The following is a 25,769-nucleotide window of genomic DNA, read 5'->3' on the forward strand; positions in this document are numbered from 1 at the left end:
ATAACATTATACTGATTTTCTGACTGCTGGAAACTTCTTTCCCTGAAACTATCCACTGCTTCAGAGACTTTTCACAACTTCAGGCTGACAGCTATGTTTTAATAGCTCTTATACAATGTTCTAGAGGTCATTAAAGACTTTACTGCCAGTCATTGTAGGCTTTAACCAAAGCTGTGTTTTCATGACAGTGCTCTAGCCTAATTATACTAGAAGTTTAACACCAAGAAGTGCACCACATAAGTATGCCAAGACATGTCAGTTTAATTTTAGGTTAAAAAAAAGAAACATCACCAGCAAAACTGATATTTTAATGACCACTGGGAGTTGCTATTAAGACACAGTGATCCAATTCAGTGTAAAATAGAAAGTGTCCTGGCACTTATATCCAGGAAACAATCACAACTTTAGTTCACACTGAAGATCCAAGCTTACTTCTGAGGGCCTCCCAAAAAAACGCAGCTCAGAATTCAAGATTAAAACCAGATTTTCTTGGCAGAAAACCAGAGAGCATTACAGATGTAAGACCTCCAGTAAAACAAGAGATGATCATTTAAGCTGGACCAGTAAACAGGAGCTGCTCGTGCAAGTTGAGAAGATTCCTAAAACTTCTTACGAAGTTGAAGGACATGACAACAACAGGCAGGTAACATAACATCAACCATCAGGTACAGAATATTGCCATATGATAACATTCAATCCCCAGAGTTTTTCTTATACAATAAGAAAATCCTCAATACATCATACTGGTCCAACCAGAGGATGGATTTTTATCTGCATCTTCTTCATGCTCCCTACTTTCCTCCTTAATCACATGATTAAAGCCATATTAAAAGTAGACAGGAGGGGTTATATAATGCTAACATTTAGACAGAGATTTAATTTTTTTATCATGGTACTACACATCCAATACAGCAAAGGAAGGGGCATATGAAGTCCACATCCCTACTTCTATGTAGAAGAGGATTTAAGACGGCTTGCTCAGAAGAAATTTCTGATACACACTTCTCATGGTAAGAATATTGCATTCCATAACTAAGACTAACGAGCTCTTAAGAAAGATGAACAGTCATTGTGCTTTTACAGTAGCTGAGAAACCTGTACATTATCAGTACTCTGGGAAACAAACTTGCTGACAGACAAAAGAAATTACATAGAAGCAAGCTCTGTTTTGTGGGAAAAGGTTTAAAGTACAGAAAGGTGGAACAGAAGGTGGAACAGTCTTCAACTTGTCAGATGAAGAAAATGATTAGCTGTGTCCAGCTGAAATCAACTCACAGCATCCTAAGCTCAAAGGATATTTATGGTGCACAAGGCTGTGGAATACACGTGCTCGTGCTAGATCTAAATTAGCTCACACAGTTCTGTGTAGCTAAGCTACTTGACATACGCAGCCTGGATCGGGCAGATAGATGCAGCCAGAACTCATGAAGGTTGTAAATCTGCATCTCTGACAAAAATTAAAACCCCTATGCACAATCTAAGTAATGTTACACGTATCTGTAGATCACAATATTGACCAATTGGCTAAAAATTGGTACGTCACATCTACCTCAACAAGCAACCTGCATAAAAGTGTCCCTTTCTAAAACAGGAATAAATGAAGACACATACATTTCTTTACTTGAGTGGAGAAGCATGTGCTGAGATTGGTATTAGAAGGATCTCGAGATCAGGCTCTCTTCTCCACATCCTCCCCTGTAATAACATCTGTTAAGCTGAGCCTGCATCAGGTTCTTGGGCCCCCAGGCGCCACACAACAGGGTAAGAATAAAGATAACACGTGGCCATAGTGCAGCCACGGCACAGCTGGGTTAGAAACAGTGCTCCAAGGAAATTTAAAAATAAAGACCAGAGTGGGAAAGGCTGGCATACCTTTAAAAGACAGCTGACAGACGCCTACATCCTTTCATATTTCACTCCCCCCATCTGAAAGGTAGGGGATCTCTGTCACATTATCACATGAAACACACCCTCTGCTCTGCCTCCTAGGCTGGCTGCAGAGGAAGGAGGAAGCAATCCTATGAGTCACCGCTAGAAACCTGCATGCAAACATCTCACCAGACACAGGGAATGAAATTAAAGTCAGCTTCCCTACCAACTCTGCACAGGCACTGGAAAAATGTTGCTTAGATCTCACATTTTGTTACCACGACAGAGATAGGGTTCTTTCAAGAGACTCACTCACATGCAAAGACCAAATCTTGTTGCTGAAACATGCACGTTTTCAGTCTGAAAAAATAAGTTGTTGTACTGAGAACCAGACAACTGATAGCATTGTTCTTAAGCACAGTATATCCACACAAGTTCAGAAAAAAAAAAAACTTTACTGTAATTTTCAAGGAAAGTCAGTTTACATAAGGAAAGATCAAAAAATCCATTGCCACAAGATTTTATTTGCTGGGTGAAATAATGTTTTATTTTTATATATATTATTTTTATTAGTTGGGGAGGTAAGAAAGAAAGGGAAGAATGAACAACACATACACACATCTTTTTCAGACAGGTCTTACAATAGGCTTCCATGCCCAATGGCAGATAAAATAGATGAGTACTGATTTTAAAAATACAAAATGAAAATTGTAATAAATACATTCATATACTTAGAATACTCTGAGATGGTATTCCTCCCCCCTTCTCTTTTAAATGGAAAAAATGCAGAACAATGCATTTGAGAAGCCAGTCCTTAATACAAAAATTCATAAGTGAAATACTCACAAGGCAAGAAATTCACTCCTCTAGGAAGAAAAAGTTGCTGTGTACAAATAACCTTAGGAGCACATTTCTCATCTTCACTTCACCAACCTCTCTTCTTTGTCATTTCTCCACAGCACAGAGCTCCCAAATGCATCCACTGACACTTGACGTGCAGAACTTCCTGGAGTCTTTAACGATGCTCCCAAATGAGAATACAGCCCATGTCTGCAAGACCTATCCCAAAGTCACAGACAACTTTTGGATTTTATCAGATGTATGAAAGCTAGGCCATTAGTGAGCAAACTAGTGTCTGCATTTTAATGGGGATTTGTCTTTGAAAAAATCGTTGACACGTAAGGCTCGTAGCTGTGAAGCAATACTTTCCTGAATAATCATTAAGACGATGTTTATTATATCAGGTTGGTTTTTTTTTTTCCCTCTCTCTCTACAGCATCAGGCAAATGTCTGCGAGAGATATCTATCTGTACCTGGAGCTCACGCCTTCTTCCTCATCCCATTTTCATTCAGTCCAAATAAGAGCAGCTCCACACAACCTTTTTATTGGATGCAGAGAACTCGCTAAGATGATGCCCACTGGACATTTCAAAAACTATACAAAGGCACTGTAGTTAGCTCAGACAATCAATATTACTTTATTACAACCCTTCTGTATTTTCAGACAAATCTACAGTCAGATGTCTAGGTCATTTTTCCTCAGGTTTACATTTTAAGGTGAATCAAAAAGACGCATTTTGTCAGTGAAGGTATTAATGCCAAAAGAAAAGGACAAAAGGAGGAACAGATTTCTTTCCCAGACTGGAAATGCAGCTTCACCTACTCTGAAATAGTACCCAGAGAAGCATTTCAGGGCAGTACCACAGCTCTTAGTAAAAGAAAAAATAAATAAATAAAAATAAAAGCACGTGCACACAAGTGTAGTATCAAACCTTGATCTTAGTTTTTCTTCATGTTCTCCACAGTTACTTTGACATCTGGCTTTGTTTGCTTGCATCCTTTATCACATCATGAATTACTAACTCTACATGGTCAAATGACTATGCCAAAGTCTCAGAACAATCTCTACAAGCTGGATTTTTCAAATTCCTTCCTGAAGGAAATGAACGAGAAATAGCGGGGCCAATAAAGTACTTCCAGGAAAGAATTTACAAGTAGCACCAGAGATTAGATCTGGGATTAGATTGCACCCATGAACAGCAGGCAATCACTGAGGAACAGCTGGGTGAGACAGCCCAATACCATCTAAAGGATTTCTTCCAAACAACAAAACTCCAACAAGATGTAAGGGCTGCTTCTGCCATAACAGAAGATGCTTGATAAGCATATCAAATACTTTCAAATGCTTGGGCCCAGAAACTCCTGGCAGAGTTTCTATTTAAAACAGTTTCAATTGTATTTATAAGCCTTATGAAATTCATCCGGAAGACGTTATTTATGGATGGAAGCCAGCCTCCCTAATTCAGATGTCTAGCTTATACCTCGACCCCAGGCGCTTGGGGAATGACTCCCAAGTCACATAAGGAAGAGATACAGGCAATGAGCAGAAGCAGGCGATTGTAGAGGCCTCCAGGGAAGGAGAAGGTTTGTCTCAATTCAGGTGTCTGCCTCTTCATCGCCTACATGGACAAGTTGCACCAGCTGGGTTGCAACCAAACAGCTGCCACCAAAATGTGAGCTCTGCCACTGCCACCACTGCTATGAACACTGGTGGCCCTCACCTCCCAGGAGGCAAATGCTGCAAAACTAAAATAGAATAGTTTTTTTTCCTTTTTAAATTAAAGTAATAACTGATTCTATTTTATTTTACACATGCAACTACCCTAAGCCACAATTCAAAGCTCCAGGGGTCAGCAACACCCTAAATACAGCTTCTGTGTAGCATCAAGCAGATACCTTTCACAAATTGCTTCTGTGCATCCTTATGTGCAGACTGATAAAGCTGATCAGGTAAAATAAGCACAGTACCTTAAACAGTTGAACACAAACGCTACAGAGCAGGACAGGTCTCCATCATCAGAAGGACCCACTGAACCAAATCACCGGAGGCTCAGAAACCCCACTGCCACCACAAGAGGAGGCAGGAGAAGCACATGCCAAGGGCTGGAGTTTCACCAACATCTCATTGCGATAACACAAAACCACACCGTTGTGGAACTTACTCTTGGAAGACAGGCTGGCTCAACACTTCACATTTTCTCTATGTTAATTGAATTGATCTCAAGCCAGGTATTCCTTTAGAGACGTTATAGGACTGATTTTGAATTTTTTTGGCTAACATGCTAATAACTCTTTCCCAAAGCCAGTATATTGGGTTTATTTTCTAAAAATAGTGATTCAGAGCTGAATCTGATTCTTACATTAACTGATGAAAAAAAAAAAGAGACCTGCCAACACACCCTGCACTGGAAAACCATAAGGCAAGTCTATAAACCTCAGGCCGGTCTAAGATAATCCCAGATGTTTTGTACCACAAATGCAAAACACTGTTGAAATCAAGTTTCTTTTCTCAGTGTAACACAAATGAAGGTTTTACTACTAAACATTCAACTGGAAGCTAGCATACTGTAAGTCATATCCATACACCTTGCTTTTCACATAAAAAAATATTGTACTACTCGTAAAAAGCTAGATTTACAACTGCTTACAGCATGAGGAACCAAAGAACCTATTTTAAAATAGCTTATCCACTGCATTCCTTTAAAGTTAGATTTTCTGCTGGATTGACAGCATTCAGCTATGTGAAGAACAGCAAAAACAAGACACTCCTTCCAAGGTAATTCACAATATGTAAGGTGTGTCAAGCACACCGTAAATTACCAGAAGCACTTCTAGCACACTGAGTTTGAGAACACATGCAGACTTATTAAACTGATGAAGATGGAAAGTCCATTTCATAAATGATAAAGTTATGTCAGTCTCTTAAAAAAAGTATTTTGTTGTTGTTCCTAATTATAAAAAAAAAATTCCCTCCTCCAAGAGTGAAAGGAACTTTAAAGACAGGGAGTGGTAGGTACAAGGAACAGCTGGAATGTATCTGGTTCTTAAAACACAATAAAACCCAAGTGTTTTCCAAAGCTCAGCAAGATCACAACCTAATGTAATATACCGAAGTGCTCTTTAAAAACTTAAAGAATTTGGACCAAAAAAAAAAGTGTTTGACAAAGAAAAGGTGCTAAAAGCAAGCCCACTAATGTAGGAAAAAAAATATTCCTGAACACAGGAATCATCATCTCACCTCCTCCCCCAGACTACAGGAGGTAAACACACATGACCTCACAAAAACTCAAGGAAGGATCAGGTCACAGTTCAAAAACAGAGCAAAACAAAAAAGACAAGAGGAAAAGAACAACAGTGACTCCACAACTGACTCTAGCTGGTAACCACATAATACAAAAGAAAAAAGTTCAGTCAACGTTTTCAGTAGATGCCCTTAAACAGCACTACAGTTCCCAAATCTACAATACTTTTATGTCTCTAAATTCCACAAGTTAATTATTCCCCTTAAAGTGCCTGCAGATGCTGATTTCATGCAAAATATTAAAACACTGAAAACTAGAAAGAGGCAGCTGTCCACAAAGGAAGCAGCCACACTGGGAGCTCAGCTAAAAGCTACGCATGCCCATCACACACTGGTGTGAAGACTGACCTCAACCATCTCAGAGAAATGCAAATATATAGAGTTAACTTGACAATATGTAAAACCTACCTTGTAGGACCTTGGATATAGATTTTTTTCCTCCAGCAAATAAATCAGTCCTGCTTTTCTCTCAGACATACTTCTGTGAATACCAGAGGTATATTTCCCAAGCTCTGGGAAGCTCCTTGTCCCATGGATAAGGTAACAGAGTGAGCAGTGTCCACCCAGCTAAAACAATACTCCTGTCACTCCCTCCCTTGAAATCATCATTGCTATGCCTGTTTTATGATATTTTGTCAAAGTGCTTTTAGAGCCTGCAGCCGATGAGAACATCATTTCCAGGATTTAAATTCCTACAATATTTACTAACAGTTTACAACTGTTTACAACAGTTACTAATACTTCTGTAACAATCCATGTCCATATATTAATTGGATACACTTAGATTTACTCCATGCAAGGGTTCGCTGCCAAGAACCTACACACAATGAAATATTGATGCACCTACCTAATGGGGGCTTAAATACATCCCTTATGCAGAAGTGAGCCAGAACTTTGGTGGTATTGCTGTAACACATTCTCCAGAAACCAGCCCACCCAGGTTTTATGACTTGACAGAATTAGCCAGTATTAGACACAGGTTAGGCAACACAACATATAGAATTTGCCTTTTCTTGCAAACATTTTTCACTCTGACACCACTGAGTACAGCAACTGGCTCTCTGAACACCATCTGAAAATACCTCATTCAGAAACAAGAAAAAAGCTTTTCATAATGATTAGTGCCACTGAAATAAGTGCCTCTATGAGAACGGGATTTGGACAGTAAGATGAGTCTGGGCCAGCTTCTCTCTCTACAGTTATTTCTCCCATCTGCCATACCAGACTGTATGCATTAGATTCATGCTTGGGGGAAAAACAAAACCAAATAATCACTGAGGTAAGATCTCTATGCAAATGCAGGAAAAACATTGCTGCTAGACCTCTTGCTACATTTGCAGAAGCCATAAAAATATACAGTAGAAATGCAGAGTCTGAACGGTTTCAGCAAATAGAAACATTTGGTGACCACATGTCAGAGACCATTCATTGGATTTGATTGCTTTACTGCTTGTCCAAACCAAAAGATTTTAGTAAGCAGTACTGGCTCTCAAGTTTTGTCCTGAAGCTGACTCTTTCTACCAAGCAACTCCTCAAGTCTGCTTTTCAACTTTTCCAGGCAGAGGTGCATGTGCTAGCAATTCTCTTTCCCAGAAGTCAAAAAAAAAAATGTAATTTTGCCAACAACCGAAGTGTAAGAGATGCTTCCAAATCACAAAGGGAGATAGCTTTCAACTCTGAAAAGCCTACTGTAGTGGAATAATGAATGAAGCTGTTAGCACACACAGCAGCATTCAGATAAATCAGACTATTTTGCTGCCTGTTTAATGGCCATGGCACGATTGGAGCTGCAGAGCTGTCTTCAGTTGCCCTCCAGATAGGCTGGGGTCCGTTCCTCTAATGCTGCCTAGTGAAAATGATAAAAGCTTTCTCTTCAGAAATCCCACCCGTGCAATACCTCCCTCCATCAACACTGGGCAGTGCTGGCCATGGAAAGGCCTCCTCCTGTTGCACTGCAACATCCCTGCACGAGAAACAGCCCAGGACTATGCGATCTTCCTTGCCACTCCAAGGCTGGTGTTCCCGATGACAGCATCAAGCGAAATGAGCAGCTTTCAGAACATCTGACTTCAATAACGCCAGATCAGTCACTGGGGGAAGAGGGTCAGATGGCGAGAGGCCCTGTAGCAGTTTGCAATACTAAAAGTGACGTGGCCCAACACCTCGTTTTCACTTGGGTGATTCGTCAGAGTTGCTCCGTTTGCTTTTCTTTTCCTGGAGCTCTGCTGCTTCACTCCAACAATTCATTCAGGCACACGCTCACTTCCCACTCTCCCCCAGCCAGGATTTGTACATGGTGTACATTTGACTACTCTGAGGCGAGGGGAAGAAAAAAAATAGAAACCAAGCGTTATTTGCCTCAGGGCACTCTAACTAAAGATTTACAGACTTTACGGGTCAGGTTTCAAGTTGCTTTAGCAAACAATTTCAAACCATAGACATTTACCTGAAGATTAGGGTTCATTTAAGAGACAGAAGACACAAACGTAAAGCTGAGAGGTTTTACAAGAGAACAGCCCCTCTTGAACTCTGAAACGATCCAGGGTGTCTGTGGGTAGAGGGCCCACATTTCACCTTTCTTTACACACACGGACTTGGTGGTGGACTGCGGAGAGGAAGGGGTAGGACTGCCCTCCCACCTCCTGAAACAAGAGTGCAGGAAACACAGACCGGGCAATTTGGGATAGTTAATAGCCGGGTAGGAATGCTGGGTTTTGAGGAATAGCTCTGGCTTTCTGAAGCCATAATATGGAACAGAATGTAGTAAAATCGTTGTAAAAGCCCGGCTATTTCTAGCTCTGGCAAACACTGCTCTACCTTAGAGAAGCTATTTCTAAGCTGTGTTATTTCTGTATTTTATTCCTGTCTCAGCACACACCATATGCCCAGTTAAGGTGCTAAATAAAAGGCCAAGCTGGATGTGATTTTGAGCAGCAGCAGTTGCTACACACACAGCTCAGAATACTCCAAAAGCCCCAGATGCACAAACCCAACACCACTGAGCAGTGCTGGGCTCTGGACAAGCCATCAGCACAGGGCACCCGAGAAGATTTGGTGTTTTGCAAGAAAATCACTACTCTTTCTCCAAAATGAGCCTGTGTGCTAGACAGTCAACTTTCCAAGAGGGACTAATCATCCCCAATTAGAGTTTGGGATATCAAGACAAGCAACAACCCCCCCCTCCCCCCCGCCAGTTCTCCACAGTACACAAAACCTCTTTTACAAGAGACTGGGGGACTTTGCATTGTAAAGGCTACAGACCTGCCTTGTCTACATCATCATAAAATATGCCTGAACATGAACTTGAACTAAAAAAACAAACACAAAACCAAACCACAAAGTCTCTCCTTAACAAATACCAGACATCAAATGCAATTTTTATTGTTATTGCTTTTAATCAGTTTTATTTTAATAGCATGGAGGTTTCAGCTGGGAGCAGGCAGAACATGGACCTGAGCAGGGCACAAGTTGGTTTCTCTTAACAAAAGCTTCACGAACAGATGGGGAAAAACTTTTGGGGTGTTCTCCCCCCTTCCCCCCCCCCCCCCCCGCTTTGTTTCATTTCCCCTCCCACTCCCTGAGACCTGACAAATACAGCTACCCATTCCTGGAAGGAAGAAAAAAAAAGAAAGAAAGAAAACCACTCTTTGAGCTCAGGTTTTCTGATTTTTTCTTTATTTTTTTAAATCTCAAAATCTAAAAAGCTCTTTATTGAAATACAGCAATAGGCTAACGTTGATTTCATTAGCAAAGGGAAATGTCAATGGTTCACAAAGAAATTTTTGCTCGCTATTTTAAATACCTATTAGCTAGTGGTTGTATGCTTTCATCTTCCTCTAACTTTAGAGGAAACTGGCACCAAAAAAAAAGAACTTACCAAATGGTAAGAACTTGAAGTTCATAAATATTTGGGAATCTGCCTCACCCTCGGAACCAATGGCTTAATCATTAGGAGTAGGTATTGTTACAAGTTTCACTCTCACTCACATGCATACCACTGCTTTGCACCAAGGTTCACAAAACCTTGGGATGTCTCATTACTCTAAAAATGTCTTCTCTTATACAACGGAAATGGTTGGCCTTGTGTATTTAGTTTATCTAGATTTAAAAAGTAGAGCAACACAACAGACCCTCTGAAATGAGAGCCTCATTTTATTTGAAAATAAATATTTACATTTTCCTTCAACACTAGAAAACTTTTAACATCCTGTTTATCAACACCTTCAGGTTTTTAAGTTACTTTGTTTAAAATAAAAGTTTATTCAAGGCATGAGTTTAAAACGTTACTTCAAAACGAGAAAAGCTTTCACATCTTGGAAAGAAAGTATAACCAGATAACCTAGAAGGGGGGCAGAATAATCTGAACATTTCCACTATAGAACAAATAGCATCGACCTCACACTTACATAGCTTTGCTATTGCTCCCACGTGCTACTGGCAGGCAGGGAGATGCTTTTGTTGCATGGCAGAGCCAAACAACATCATACAGAAAGAGAAAAATCCCCAAACTCTTAAAGTTTTCAAAGGTGGTATAACATCATCTTCGTGAAACTCTCTAAAACAAGCTTTACCAATTAAAAAAAAAAGTGCAAGAAATGTATATACAAGAGAAAAGTGCTTTAACAGCCTAAACTCATGGATATCTCTTAAAATTGACACCTGGGGATATCAGGGCTGCTTTAATTACCCAAACTCACAGATAGCAATTACACTTGAGAAAATCATTTGTGATACCCTTACCTACAGTGCTGTCAGTTCAAAACTCCCTGCCTTCCCTCAGTAGGATTTAAGCACTAGATGTCATTGTTTTACAGAGGAAACAAAGAAGCATGAACTCAGATCTCCACAAGCTTGCAAAGAAGAGGGTGAAAAGTACCAGACCCCCTCCTTTGAATGTTCACTGTTTTGAAAGTTCCTACAATCGTGTTTGCGACCACCGAGGTTTCGCCTCAGGCGGATGGGTGGGAGGGTACGCAGAAATACGATGAAGTTATTTAGACGTTCAACCACACACAGAGGGATTGCTGAAGTCCACCTTTAGAAGCACAGCCTGTCCCAAAAGGACGGACAGGGTCTAACACCTCTTCAAGCAGCATCCCCACTGCTGTCCTAGCCTACCCGCTCCCACCGCGACTTGACTCACAGCGAGCACTCAGGTGCCTGTTTCCTACCTTTTCCCGTGCATTACTCTATTGAGTGTGGTGACTGCAGAAATAGAGATATTTAAGACAAGCTATGTACAGTCAGACACTAATAGTTAAAACAAAAAAAAAAAAGAAAGAAAGAAAAGAGGAGAGAAGTAAATGACTTTAATTTCAGGTTACTATTTCCTACACTCTTCACAGACAGGAAGAAGAGCGCCTTTAATTCAAACCGTCTCGGAGCAAGAGCGCTACAGAAGTAATTTAGGAGACGGTAGGAAATTGCGAGCCCTAATTACAGGAGCGGAGCCGTGCCAGCCTTTAATCGAGCCGTGGGGAGGGGGGAGCCGAGGGTACCGAAAGCACAGAACGACCCCTAAGAAACCAGCAGCCACGGCTGCTCACAGAGGAACGAAGCTGGGGAGCGGGACTCCAGGGGGACCCCGCAGGGACCCCGGCCCCCCCCGGAGCGGAGCAGGGGGACCCCAAGGGGGTTTCAGCGCCTCACCTCCAGCCACCTCCGCGCCTCGGCGAACGCCGCCTCGCACTCGGCGTCCTCTCGGCCCTCCATGGCCGGGCAGCGCTCGGTCCTCGGCCGGCAGCGGCCGCTGTCATTCAGCTGCCTCCTTTTAACGCTCCCGTCCCCGTCTCCTCCCTCCTTTTCTCCCTCCTCCTCTTCCTCCTCCCCCTGCCCCTCGGCGACCGCAGGAATCCGAGGAAGCCGCTCGCCGAGAAACCGCACCGCGGCCCCCGCCGCCTGCCGGGCACGGCTGGGGACCGCCCGCCTTCGGGGGCGACACCTTGTTCCCCGGCTGCCCCTTCAGGGGCGACACCTTGTCCCCCCGCCGCCCCTTCAGGGCCGCCACCACCTTGTCCTGCTACCCCTTTCGCCTTGCGAGAGACCAGGCCCGCTCGTGCCACCTTCCCTACCGGGAACCAGTGCCACCAGTAGCCCCGCGGCAGCCACTGCTGCTTTCCCTGGCCCCCATATCCCCAACGGCTTTGGGACTTCCCGACACCTGGCATCGACCCGCGTTCAGGCCTGGAGCTGAACGCCTTCCCTGGGGGGGTCTTCCTTAGAGACACTTTCCTTGGGGAGGCCTTGCTTGGGGAGACCTTCCTCCGTGAACCTTTTCTCCTCCCCAGCGAGCCCTGTCTCCTCCCCAGGCCCACGGTAGCCGCAGGCCAGCTGGGGTGGCACCACACCACGCATTGCTGAAGTTTCTTCCAGGCTGCCCTGGCCCCGGAGTTGTGGCAGAGCTGGTGTGCTGACTGAACAGCGTGTGGGAGGGCATCAGCCACCCAGCGGAGCAGCTGAAGGGGGATCAGGACAAAAAGCCCTTTGCTGGCACGTTCAGGGGTACCTAATGTCATTGTCACTTTCTACTGAAGGTGAACTTTTTCTACGTGAACTTCTAATAGCGTTTTTCTTACGTTTCTGCAGGGCATCTCATTTCTGCTTTGTAGACCTTTTTAGGATGGGAGTGGAGACTTTAAGAGATCGTCTCAACATACCAACCAAGAAGCTGTTAGCCATCAGCGTCTGCCGTACACGGAGATGTGGATTTAGCGGTACACAAAGGCATGAAAACCCAATGACAGTGGCTGAAATAAGTTCCGCAGCAGACAGAAATGATGTCGTTAGCTCCTCTCAGTGGTATGATTTAAGACATCTCTGATAAAAAGGCAGCAATGAGTGAAATTATAATGGAAGTTATAATTTTGAAGACTTTTGCTACTCCTCTTTCCTGCCTGAAGCCAGATCAGCCAGCCACAAGACTGAATGCAAGCCAAGAATCTGTGTTTCTCTCGAGTGGGAAGCCCGAGCATCAGAAACCAACCCTCCCACTCTCACTCGTTAGCGCTCATGACTGCAAAGATTAAAAAAAAAAAAAAAGTCAAAGCAAGTATGCGCTGCTGTAGGCTGACGTCAGTTTTCATTAGTTGTCATCGCTAATTTCTTTCTGGAGAACTCATGCAGTGTTTCCAAGCCTTTTTACTTTACGTAAAAATAAGATGCTCACCCTTCGATAGAAGAAACCAACTATGAATACTATCAACAATTTAATTTGAGAATAAATTCCATGAAACGTGTTTGAAAAGGTCATGCTTTAAAAAGCTTCAATTATTTCTGGTTGTTTTATTGCACTTAATGACTAATGAAATCATTTTTCCTATGATTGTTTGACAGATCAAAAATCTCAAGTAAATTTGACAAGGGCCTCCTTTTAGTAAGCTGCAGAGACCACAGCAGCTTTCAAACAGCAGTTACTCACTGAGAAACAAAAGCTCCAAATGCACCATTTTTTTCTCAAAGTGAATTTTAACTTGTCACATATAAATTTTCTCTGTACGCACAAACAGCTGTAGTTTAATACACCTTTGAGCTAACAAGCTACCAGACTCTTAGATCAGAAAAAAATTACATATACCAGGCACGATTGCTAATTATTGGTGTCGAAAGTAGCAAACATCACTCTACTCGGCAAAAACAAAGCCTTGCCATGTCTGTGCTCCCAGGGATAAGTGAAGCAACAGTTTGTCACTTCCTTTTCGTAGAGTGTTCTACAAGTATTTGGTACAATGATATTTTCCATCAAGGCACATTTCATCCCCTCTCAAGGAAAATCCATATTTATTTTTTTAAATATGGGCTGTGGGCTTGCTTTCTTTGTTTGTTTTTCTTCTGTATCTTGCATTTCAATGACAGAAGAGGTTTTTTCCTTCTCACGTAGTTTAAAAACTTGATGATGCAGCCATGACTGAAGGGAAAAACGCATTGCTCTGGTTCTTGCATTCTTGGTTTCTCAACAAAATGCTCGCAGTATCATGGGAAAGCGCACACCAATATACTTAAAAGAGCTTGAACAATCCCGAGTGCTTAATAGCAGCCCAGCTCCACTCAGGTAAAATTACAGAAGCGCTGAGTGTGCATCATCCCTTCACTCCTACACGCACCATTTCCATACGGTGATGTGCGTGGCCAGCCCGGGCTGCCACAGCCCAAGAGGGATTTCCTGGCAGTCACTAGCACTGAACGCCTGCAGCCAAACCATGCTATACGTGAAGGTGGCGAGGCTCTGGCAGGGCTGCACAAGTTTGGAAACAGAGCAGCATTTTCCCACGGAGCCTTAGGTAATGAGCAGAGGTTGTACAGGTGAGGCAACGCCTGCACGGGCAGCGCAGAACCAAAAACAACAAGTGGCTCTGCGGTGCTTTTGTGCCCTTGGTGAGAAGCCGGCTGGACAACACATGACAGCTCCGTGTTGGCACCTCACTCCTGGTATCCAACCTATCCAGGTTCTTCCAGTGCCAGAGATACTCCAACATCTTGCAGGTCGCAACACCTCCTGCCTCGGTGCACTGTTCTTCCCTTGTCAACACACTTTTAAGAACCCTTCTGAACGGAATGTTCATGAGAAAGTACCGTGTTACATATTAATAAACCCCAAATTAACACCGAAATTAAACCAAAATAGAAGGGAAGCTTACTCTGCAGGACAACTGATTTGAAGATTACATAGAGAAAAAAAAACTGAGCAAATCTGTACGGCTAATATACCCAAAGTTTTTATTTATAAGCTCTACTTGATATTTGAGATGTATTTTTCCAGTGTGCCCATGAAAAATCCCACCTCAATTTTACTATTCTAACCCTGTCATTTGACATTTCCTTTGTCAGAAGTTCACTTAATCAGTCCTAATACTCAATTAAAATTCCAGTTATGAAGTTATTTTGCAGTAATTGCACATCCCTATTTATTACTTAAAAATACCAACATCTGAACATTGAAGAGCATATGGTGTAAATATTTTCCCAGATAACTGATGTATCTTTCAACTGCACTTCCTCTTCTTTCCCTACTCTGAAAGTGCCTTATCTATATTAACTATAGTTTAGTTGCTTAACTGCAATCCTCTGAGTGACATTTAACATAAAATATGCTCTACCCCAATTATCTTGTGACAACCTTTATTAGATTTCCTGGTATTAGTAGGAAAACAATGCAGTTTTTCTGCTTAACTTTGAATTAAGCCCCTTTGACTGTTATTTAAAAACAAGTTTCAGGGCTTCAGTAATGTCCCTAGCAACATAAATACAAGTCTTAAAGACACTGCATTTTGTTGGGGTGAAAACAATACTCCAAAGGGAAGCTCATTAGTATTGTTCTTCCTTCTCACTTTTCCAGCCAGCTGACTTATAGAAAACAGACTCTTGTTGTTAGTGGATTCTCCAGGTGACATTTGTAGACAAACAATCTGACTTCTTTAGAGTGCAAAAGATGCTCTTAAGTGATAAAGCAGACTCCCAGGCCTCTTTCTTTTCAATAAAGAAGGAAAATTCTGCCAGATTACTTCTGGCATAATCCCATTCCTTTTTCCTGCAATGACAATTAATAAAGAATTAAAGCACCCTCTGGGACACTGAGGGTTCAATTTCCTTTGGCAGCAGTCTTAACTGGAAGCAAACCTGAAACATTTCACTTCAAAGCAATAAATAAATGCTTTTCTGAAATGTCAAAAATATGCCCATTACACAAAACCCACCTTCATGAGAATCCTAAAGCACAAAATTGCTCAGCCAAAAAAAAAAAAAAAAAGTTGCTACTAATTCAAGTGGAAAAATTGGTCATCAGTATCTTAAGATCCCGTGGGTGGCATGGGAGAGACGGCACAGGGAAAGGATATCACATAGCATTCAGTAGTGCCACCTGACAAATTTATAAGATATTCCTACAGGGAAAAAAAAAAGCATATGGCCATCATGGCTATCTTAAAATCTATAGACTATTTGTGTTCTCCTTGTAAAAAACTTCATTGAAACAGTCAGTATGTTTTCTATCATTTATTTCAGTTAGCTGAGATGCTTCATATGGCTGTATTCACCTGGGTGTTCCCTCTGCAGTCCTAGCAGTTCAACTACCATTAGTTACTGTTGTAGCTTTTTGGGGGTGAAAAAAAATCACGTTTTTCCACATATACAAATAGCATACACTGGTTTAACTACATCTTTTTGATAATTTATTAACATTATTAGGCTTGAAAAACAAAATTAGTTTTTATTCAAAATGTAAAGATAAGAAATGCAAAATAGTAAGAAGAAACAGTCATTCTTCTGGCTTTTTTTCTTCCATATATTTATTTATAAATAATTCAGTGAAAATTGTCTTGAGTCACCTGCAAAAGTTCTTATAATATTCTTGTATCATTTCATTAAAAGATGCAGATAACCTCGTATTTCAAGTTTTTGCCCATTATCACCAACTCCACTCAAAATGTTATAAGCAAATGATATGAATGATAGTCCTGCTTTGAGCTAGCTCATCGTTATTACAATGAAGTATCACAGGTAGTAAATCCCAAAACTTTTAAGGGGGTGGAAGGAGAAAACCCCACCACACACAAGTCTTGCACAAAATGCATGCGTGTATATACATACACGAAGTTGCTTCAGGAACAAGCACTAAGATATAGCAAGGACAAATGCAAAGTTTATTCCACATATACTACAATTAATCAAGATGTTAGGGAAGTATCAAAATTTGTACTATTAACATATGGCAACAGTTTTATTGTTACAATACATTGCAGTAGATTAGCCCAACTGGAAAAGTTTTAAGCTGCAGACAGTGCGATTGCATTAAATCTTAATTCTTCTGGGTCACGTTCCATGAATTTCTTGCAAACCTCTATTGCATCCTAGGGAAAAACAAACAAACGAGACCACCACAATTATAAATCATACTTATTCAAAAAAAAGCAACTGAAATATGAATAAATGGACTTTTCCAAAAAGGATTACTAAATAGTCTAACAAGTCTATATAAACTATATTTCTGATCTGAGTTACCACTATTCAGGATTATTTACGGCAGTCATATGGGCAGCATAAGAGACCAAAGGTTTTGTGCAGAACCAGAACAACACTGATTTTTTGTGACTGAATATTAGTTTGTGCAACAGATGTGTTACTTGTCTGACTTTCCAAACCCATCTCCCAAGCTTGCCTTTACTAGTATTGCTCTACTCTGATTTTTTTCCTTTGTCTCAAGATGAACATAAGATGTGCGGGGTAAGTGAAAGATTATTTATAATTCCTTTAACTGGCTTTGGGGTGCAATATGGAGACCACATGTTATCAGAAAAAAAAAAAAAAACAAGGCCTTAAAATAAAAAGAAAAAGCTTTATCCAACTTCTTCCCCGGCCCAAACAAGCACAAATTGTATGCACACTTTACAGAGATTAGTCAACAGTACTAAACCATAGAAGGTTTTGTTTGTTTGTTTTTCAGTTTCTCTGGTTTCCTTCTTTTGTAAAGCTAATCCAGTCTGGATACCGTACGAGTCAGATGTACACATTGCCTTCTCTCAGCTTCAACTTATTATCCTTCTTTGGGGATGGCAGTTTATCCCGCCAGTTAACTGTATTCCTTTCAGATTCACTTCTCAGCTAAGCAGCTCCCAACACAAAGACACATCCAAAAGAAACCATGAATCCAGACAAGAATGATTATTAGCAAGGAAGAAAGGGCAGAAATTGTAAGTGTTGGAAAGCAGATCAACTTCTGTCTAACTTGGTGCCTATCAAACTAACTAAACCAAATGAAAGAAAATGAGATATTTTCAATTTAATCATTTCATCTCATGTACAATTTCAAAAAAGCACTGGCATATGAAAATCCCAGCAGAGAAAAAAGTCAGTCTGATCTGTTACAGTCAGCCCTTCTGACATTCCCCGTTTTTGCATTATGGTATTCTCTCAACACCCATCACAACATGAGCATTCTGAAATACTTACTTTAAAACTGAATAAACATAATTTTGTCTCTCAAACCCACTCGCTCATCCAGCCATAAATATAGCAAGATTGAATTTTGTATGACACCATTTAAGAATATTTTCTATTCCTACCTCTAGGAAAGAATCATCACTAGTTTCTCCATGGTTTATTGGAAATGGCTTGCGTCCATCTGTGGAAACAGAAAGCAGGATTGATCAATGCATTTATAAAATTAAAATAGAAATGCTTCATTTTTTTGCTAGAAGAAACAATTCAACAGCTTCATTTTTTTACCTCTATTTACGAAAATGCTACTTTCTTTTTGATAGAAGTATCACACGAACTATAATATACAGCTAGCTATTCCCTAGTTTCTTCTCTACTGTTGACTGCTTCAACAGGCATCATTAGGTACATCCTTCTGCAGTAAAAATATCCAATCAAAGTGATGAATTCTTTTATTTGAAAAAATAAGGCTATAAGGCTATGAGTTGCAACTTTTCAACTTTTTAGTGCTGGTACAGTACTTCTGTTTTTCAAGGGGAGAAGAACAATTTCAACTACACTTACTGGATTTACTCAGACATCTGTGGTGTTTGACAACTGTCATCAGGGACTCCATGACAGACCAAACCCACTAGTTGGAAGAGCATAACTGAAATGTTATTCTCATTTAAACAACAAACAAACCCAATAGCTTAGGTACTAGGTATTTTCACAACACTTAAAAAAAAAAAAAAAAAAGGGGTTGCTATAACTACATTTTTTCCCCATTTGCAATATAATAATGCTGTAACTCCCAGTATTTTTAAATAATTCTATTTATAGAAATAAGTTTGACGTTATTTATATGAGATGTATAACAATATGAGAACATATGTCAGCATATCTTAAGTATTTGCTAGACCAAATTCCCTTTTGGTTCTGTCCTTTTTAAAGGCTTCCCTCCCCACAGATTCCACTGAAATCAACACTACTTCCAATATACATTTTCCATAACTGAAAATAGATTCTATGTTAAAATGCTTTTGTATTTACAACCATGAACAGCCTCTTGTTCATATTAGAACAGTGACTGAAGATATAATAACACAAATTTATCAGAACATGCTAGGAAACAATACTGAGCATTCAGTTCTGTTGCAAAATAGGTTTGATTAGATTTTTTTTTTTTTTTTTTTACATACAACTTGGCAGAACTGTATTTTAAATTCATCTGCCTATAAATAATGTCTTCAGTGCTTATGTTTTTACTACAGAATATTCACGTGACTCCCCAGCATTTTCTGCCTGCCAAAGCCCACATGCAGGCCACAGTGACTAAAGCCAGTGAATGAACCAAAAACCTTCTCCCATTTCCTACTTTTAAGTATTTTTTGCTTTCTTCCACTAGTCCAGAGAGGAGTTATTTTAAGAACAAAGGAAATAATATTAGCATTCCACTATACAGTTGAGCTAGATGCCTTTTTTTTTTTTTAATTGAAGCAAGAAATTAAAGTGGGCTTTAAAATGATAATCGTAATTCGTAGCGTGCTCTTTAAGTAGAGCAAATTAATGAACAATGAAGAGGTAGCATGGAAATAGTTACACACAACTGAAAAAAAAAACAGGAAGCCATTCATCATGCTTTGAAATTTAGAGTCAGAAAATATTTAGATTACATCCTACAGTATTTGGATGCTATTTCCATGCTATTTGATCTAGTTCACTGACAGACCTACAGCATCATGAAAATACAGAATTTCATGCCTACTGTTCGTGGATGGCCACTGATATTAACCCTTAGATTCACTTTAATATAAACATCTAACATACTGCTTATGTCCCAGGTTATGATTAGTTGTCACCTGTTAAGGGCATTGCTTAATTACATGCGGATTTTCAAAAGTAGCAGCAAATGTTCTCACCATAAAATACTGGAAAAATTAGGTTAGGAAAGACCGTTGACTTCCAATTTTTAAATCCGTAACTACTTGATAGTTTTTTTAAAAGGCCTGCAGCAAAATATGGTTGCCCAGCAACATGCTTCAGATTTGAGTCATTAGAGAATATTTGAGCAGAACCTGCTGCTACACAGTCTGAAGAGGGGAGGAAAATAGCTGTAAGTAATTCAGAAAACAGAGATACTGTTTGGAAGTTAACTGTCTAGTGAGCACTAAATTAAGACAGATTAAAAACTAACCAGCCTCTAACAAATGAGTTGCAGAGCATTAGTATCTGGCTAGTATTCTGAATATGTAATTTCTACTTTAACTGTATCATGCTATTTAATAATATAACTAACACTTGCAAAGTTGCATACAGTTCATTTATTAAGCAAGTCAGGGACACAAATATAAGTGCTTTCCTCTCTGAAAGTATAAGTGTTCATCACTTCTTTCATGCTTCCTGTCTCTGCAAATAATAGAGGAAATTCAGAGACAGTCAAGTATTATGTTCGATTTTATCTTAGTAGAAGAGAGTTGAGGAAAGGTCAATCCAAAAAAGCAATGGGAAAATTGCTGCAATCGTTTGACAGAAACCCTGCCACCCCTTAAACCCGACGATGCATTTGAAAAGAACTTAAATCCTACATTAAATCAAATCATCTAGTCTCAAACTCTGATAGTTAATGAGATTACTAGTTGTATTTCTTTTGAACAAATGGAGAGAAGAGATAAAAAGCGTCCTTACCCAATTCATAGAGATGACCACCTACGTTAACTAATGCAATAAAGTGAAGATCTACTTTTTCATCTATACTTGGTGCCTGCAAAACAAACAAAAACCATATTGCATTCATTAAGACTCATCACAGTACGATTAACGAGAATATATCATAATACGCAAGACACCTGGCCAAGAGATAGCAAGTGAGAAGCACATTCTGGATCTATGCAGAATGGCAGAAGCCACACTGCAAAACACTTTTAAACATAAAGAAGCTTCCTGAAAATACATACACATCAGTAAGAATCATCTCATTCAAGCTCCTGGAAGCATTTTCAGTTTTAGTTCTATATAACAACTTTGTTTTTCATTACTGAATTAGTAGTAGTATCAATTCAAATACACCAGCATTAAAAATCAGATATTGATATAAATAGCAACTCCTTCACTAACCCACCTCCCGTCACAAAGTGATGTAGGACTGAAGTGTGAACCTACAGTATTTTAAAACCAAAAACATTCACTTGGTCAAAGTAATTTTTCTGGTACGTCATTTATAGTAGTTAACCTGTCTTCTCCTCACAGGCAGAGGAAAGAAACAACTCCCAGGATATAGTTCACACATCTCCTAATTGGCAAGGAAGGAAAACTGCGAGGTGCATAGAGCTCCATTCATTTCAGAGACTCCTGTCTCAGAGACTTCTGCAATTCTGAGGTAGCATCACAGGCATCACCACTGCATATCAAGAAAGGACTGAAGTGCAGTGACAGCATCAAGTGACATGACATAAAAAAATGGTTAGTCGGTAAAGATCTATCTAGCACAGTACCATGTTGCCAACTGCAGCCAGCAAAGGCTTTTTCAGGAGAAGAAAACAGGGCATGCACATTGTTCTACTCTACCAGCATGCACTCCCAGCACCATGTCCACTAAGAAACGTTTTTTGAATTTCCATGCCAAAAGCTGCATCATCACTGTTATGTTCAGTAACAACTGATGCTCTTCTTTCCTCATGAATCTGTCCAGTCTGCATCTGGGCCCTGATCCACAAGTAATAAGATACTGCTTGATGGAATGGGAAAAAGAACCTCAGTTTGTCTTAAAGAGACTATCAAGAATCCGACTTAGGTGAAAATATATTTAATATATTTCTCCTCCATCCTTGCTCCTAGCCTTATGTGAATTTCTTAAAGCATTTAAAAATCTAAGAATTTAGCAGAAACAGATTACAGCAAAAAATGAATTGTGTAGAACCTTACATTTACATCATGTTATCAAGACTGGGTTAAAATTTTCCTTCTTTCTGATGATCATGAAGAAAGACTTTAAAAGATGAAAAAACAGCAAATCAAACCAACAGAGTGAAGGAGAAGGAACCATAAGTCCTTCAACAGATCAAGAACACCAAAAACCACATTACAGAGGAACTGCCAACAGCTTATGGAAATTCTATATATGAAGTTCAAAAAGAAAACAACTACAACAAAAAAACAAACCATAAACAACCTCCCCCAGTCCTCATTTGATTCCTCTCTGTGACAGTTAAAGACTGAAAGACACCAATACCCTGTTTCACCTTTGTTTCGGAAAGCCTTAAATGCAAAAAGGGCATTCCTGCAGCTGCAGATGAAGATGATATGAAAGGGACAAGAGGATCTTTCCACCAGAACTCCAAAGAATGTTTTTTCCTTATGGTGTATGTGAATTATCTTTGAGAACTTTGTTTTAATGAACGCGCTAACAGTGCCGCAGCTTAGAAAAAGAAGCACCCTCAGAATTTGGCAACCCCAGTTGTAAACTTCCCAAGATCACAAGCTTCAGTAACTTCCCCAAAACCACACAGGACAGTGACTGACAACCAATAGGAATAGGTGCCATCAATCAGTCAACTGTTCAGAGGCATGTAAACCATGGTGCTACATTGCCACCTAATCCCAGTGCAGCAGTATGGCTTCACAGCTGTTGACTTTTCAATGAAAGCTACCAACTGGGAAATCTGAACTCAAGGAATTTCAGGGTAAGGGGAAAGACTACTATCAGGTAGTCTCACTTTATGAAGGAAATGGGTTGGCATTTAAAAGCTCTCAAACTAAAACTAATTGGGCTCAAATCTACATTAACTAGAAGAGCTCACGGTATCACAATTCTATTTCTATTTTCAGATTTTCAAGATTTGGTTTTGTTCATATTTAGAACAAAATACATTTGCCCCTTTGACCACTTTGAGGCTTTATTTATTTATTTTCTTAAACTAGCTTCTAGTAAGGACCTGTTCTATAGAGAGACACTTGACGTGCTTGGAATGCGAAGTCTACATACAGGTAGAAGATGGATAGGGAGGCCATCAAAGCAGCATGATCAACTTTTCTTAGAATTTATTTGAAGACAGTTATAGAATGCTGCTAGGATTTTGTATGTGCCTAATCTAATTATCATACTTTCATTAAGTGCTATTGCCACAATCCTCGAGAAATGTTGTGTCTGCATTTGAAATTCTGAGCTGTCACAGAAAAAAATTGAGCAAACTCATAGAGAGGATGAAAGTTCTACGCCATTATTGAAGCTTCTATCATCAGCTCTAATGTAGACCATTTCCTTCCCTTGTGATTTCTTTTCATCTGATCTAGGATAGTAATAAATTTACTATGAAATAGATCTATCCCATTTCTTGAAACGTTAAGATTTCAAGCATTTCTTTTATACTTTTGTATAAACACAGAGAAACAATAGCATCTGAAGAGTCAAGACAACCTAAAGCTTTATGTTGCTTATGACTTCGGCAAACAAGTAACTGGATTAAAGTTTCCCAGTGTGATGAATCTAATTCAGAATATTCCCACACATGCTGGGAAGAAGAAAAGACAACAATTTGCATGTGTGTGCATGCATGCGTGTGCACGCACACGCAAAAAGCTGCCCTTTCAGGCCAATTTCTACTTCACTGGGAAGCTCCAGCAATTCTAACACTTGGACCAGATGATTTTAAATATCAAAGGGAGGGAAAGAAGAGGGAATATCAGCTTCAGGGAGATGTCTTGTGGTTTCTACAAAAAGCTACACCTTTGGTCAAGGTTTCAGCTTTTAATAAACAGTCTGCAGGAATGCTTAACAGAAAAAGAGAACATAGCTCTAAGAAGTCCGTTTGCATGTTCATTAATAGGTAGTATTTTAATAGCAATTACAGGATTTTCTCTTTATTACTCTTCTTCTCAAAGAGAACTGTAACATCAACATCAGTCAAGTGCTGGGAATATCTGTTCCTTTGGTTTTCCACTTAGGAAGCCCTCTCAGTGTGCAGGAGACAGCAGATTTGAACAATCATTCTGAAGAACGACAAAGGAATGAGAAAGACCTAAAAATCCAAACAAGATCATTGTCTAGCTAGGATTCAGAACTGACCTCTGGGATTCAAGATTCATTTTTCAAGTCTTCAGAACAGCTGTAGCACTCAGTGAATAAAAGAATTTCTTTCTTTCCCATCCAGAAGAGACAGAAAGAATACAAATATCAGTATCTTGGGTAGCTTACAGAAGCTTATGTTATTGCTTCAGCCTTACTATAAGAAAGAAGTTTTGGTGGTATATGTCAGTGGACACAACTTTTCCAATTTCTCTTTAAAAGAAAATCTGAAAAATAATGACCAGCAGATTTGAAGTGGATTTGAATAGAAAAAAAAATACAAAAAGTTTAGCACTCAAAGTGATGATTCTAAGAACATATAATTTGTTCTGAAGGTACTGAGGTAACTCTTAATGATAATAATATAGCGTAACTTTGTGGACATCCACTGTCATAGAGTTCACAAACTTTAGCACATGTGCTCAACAGGCAACTTTCCAACCTTTCAGTATCCTTTATTCTCATCATTTCACATTTAGCAGCTATTTTCTCTGGTGTCTTCCAACTGCTCTCATCCCCTATATAACAAAACAGCTTTTTGCTATTAAAGGTGTTCCAAGGTTCACGGAAGTGACAGCCAGCGAAAACAGCACTTCCCAAGGCTTTTACCGTGCAAATGGTAACACCTTCCTATTCCCTCTTGTACTAAGAAGTTCTTTGATTTCACCTTTCAGAATTGCAGGCTGCCCTTTGCTCACAAACTACAACATTCTTCTTTCTTCTTGTTGCACTAACCTTCAGAAACTCAAAGGTACAATCCTAAGTCACTATTAGCCCAACCATATCAGCTGGTCTAATAAACTTCATCTCCTACACAGTCTATCTTGCTAATGCACTTAAACCATTATCATCATCTAGGAGGCAGCATTCAACTTCCATCCATTTGAAATCTTTTGATCTTCATATGTTGGTAATTTAGTACAAAACTTGATCAAATCCCCTAGTTTCTGTTCTCCAAAGCTGCGCTTCAGGAGCAAACACAACATTGGGAAAAAGGATATGTATCTCTATCTTGCTATTATAGCCATATTGAGTAACTCCTCATCTCATTCTGCTTAAAATTTATTTATATATAAAAAACGATATAAAACCAGATTCAGTGATACATCACTGACAGATTTCATTGACAGATCATCACTGACAGATACATCAATGACAGATTTCAGGCAGCTGCTTCTAACTGAATCTTGTATTTTATTATTTCCTTACACTAGCTCTTGGGAAAATGCAGTGAGGTAAGAGGCCCCACAAACCAGTTCAGCAAAATGCTTTGTGTTACAGGCAGTGACTAAAAAAAAAAAAAAAACCACAAACAAAAGTTACAAACCAAAAATAAAAAACACCACTTGTGTTAAGTCAAGAAAATGATATCAGAAATCTGTCAAATTATAGAAGGAGGTAAAGACTGATATGGAAAAGACAATTTTGCATAACCTTAAGGAACAAAGTTGCAGATGCATCAAACGAAGATTATTACAAGAGTGACTAGTAATTCTAAGAAAAGAAAGTCTGTTAGCGGTTTAAATGTACAATTGCACTCACAAGAAGTTATGAGAAGACAAAGGAAAAACTATTGAAGTGACGTTTGCACAAAAGAACAATAGGTATGGCTTGGATTCAATAAGTTTTGAAGTAAAAGGGAAAAAGTGATGCCTCTGCTATTGGGTAGATCAGGCGTCTACAATTTCCATTTTGAAGCATGGGACATACTTACACTACCCTTAGGCAAACTTACTCTGTATGCCTGTGACAGGCATTTGAATCCTGTTAAAACACTGTAATTAAAAC

The 25,769-nt window shown here is 39.7% G+C and overlaps 2 protein-coding genes across 18 annotated transcripts in view; both read right to left on the bottom strand.

Moving 5' to 3' along the window:
• LMO7 (LIM domain 7) overlaps positions 1 to 11,815 on the bottom strand; it is a 129,457-nt gene extending 117,642 nt beyond the window's left edge. For 11 of the 17 annotated variants that reach the window (XM_048079037.2, XM_066987569.1, XM_066987507.1 and 8 more), the window contains exon 1: positions 11,660 to 11,815. In XM_048079037.2, the coding sequence (XP_047934994.2) occupies positions 11,660 to 11,722 (63 nt within the window). In that variant the 5' untranslated portion in view covers positions 11,723 to 11,815. The remainder of the gene's footprint in view (positions 1 to 11,659) is intronic. The other 6 variants (XM_066987593.1, XM_066987592.1, XM_048079040.2 and 3 more) reach the window with 2 other exon arrangements.
• A 4,341-nt stretch (positions 11,816 to 16,156) lies between these two features.
• The window catches only part of UCHL3 (ubiquitin C-terminal hydrolase L3), a 43,819-nt gene continuing 34,206 nt past the window's right edge, over positions 16,157 to 25,769 (bottom strand). The window contains exons 6-8 of the mRNA XM_048079048.2: positions 20,606 to 20,681; positions 18,064 to 18,122; positions 16,157 to 16,851 (exon numbers count right to left, since the gene is read on the bottom strand). Of these exons, the coding sequence (XP_047935005.1) occupies positions 16,768 to 16,851; positions 18,064 to 18,122; positions 20,606 to 20,681 (219 nt within the window). The 3' untranslated portion in view covers positions 16,157 to 16,767. The remainder of the gene's footprint in view (positions 16,852 to 18,063; positions 18,123 to 20,605; positions 20,682 to 25,769) is intronic.

The sequence above is a fragment of the Anser cygnoides genome, chromosome 1 (genome assembly GCF_040182565.1).
Source record: "Anser cygnoides isolate HZ-2024a breed goose chromosome 1, Taihu_goose_T2T_genome, whole genome shotgun sequence".
Classification (NCBI taxonomy): Eukaryota; Metazoa; Chordata; class Aves; order Anseriformes; family Anatidae; genus Anser; species Anser cygnoides.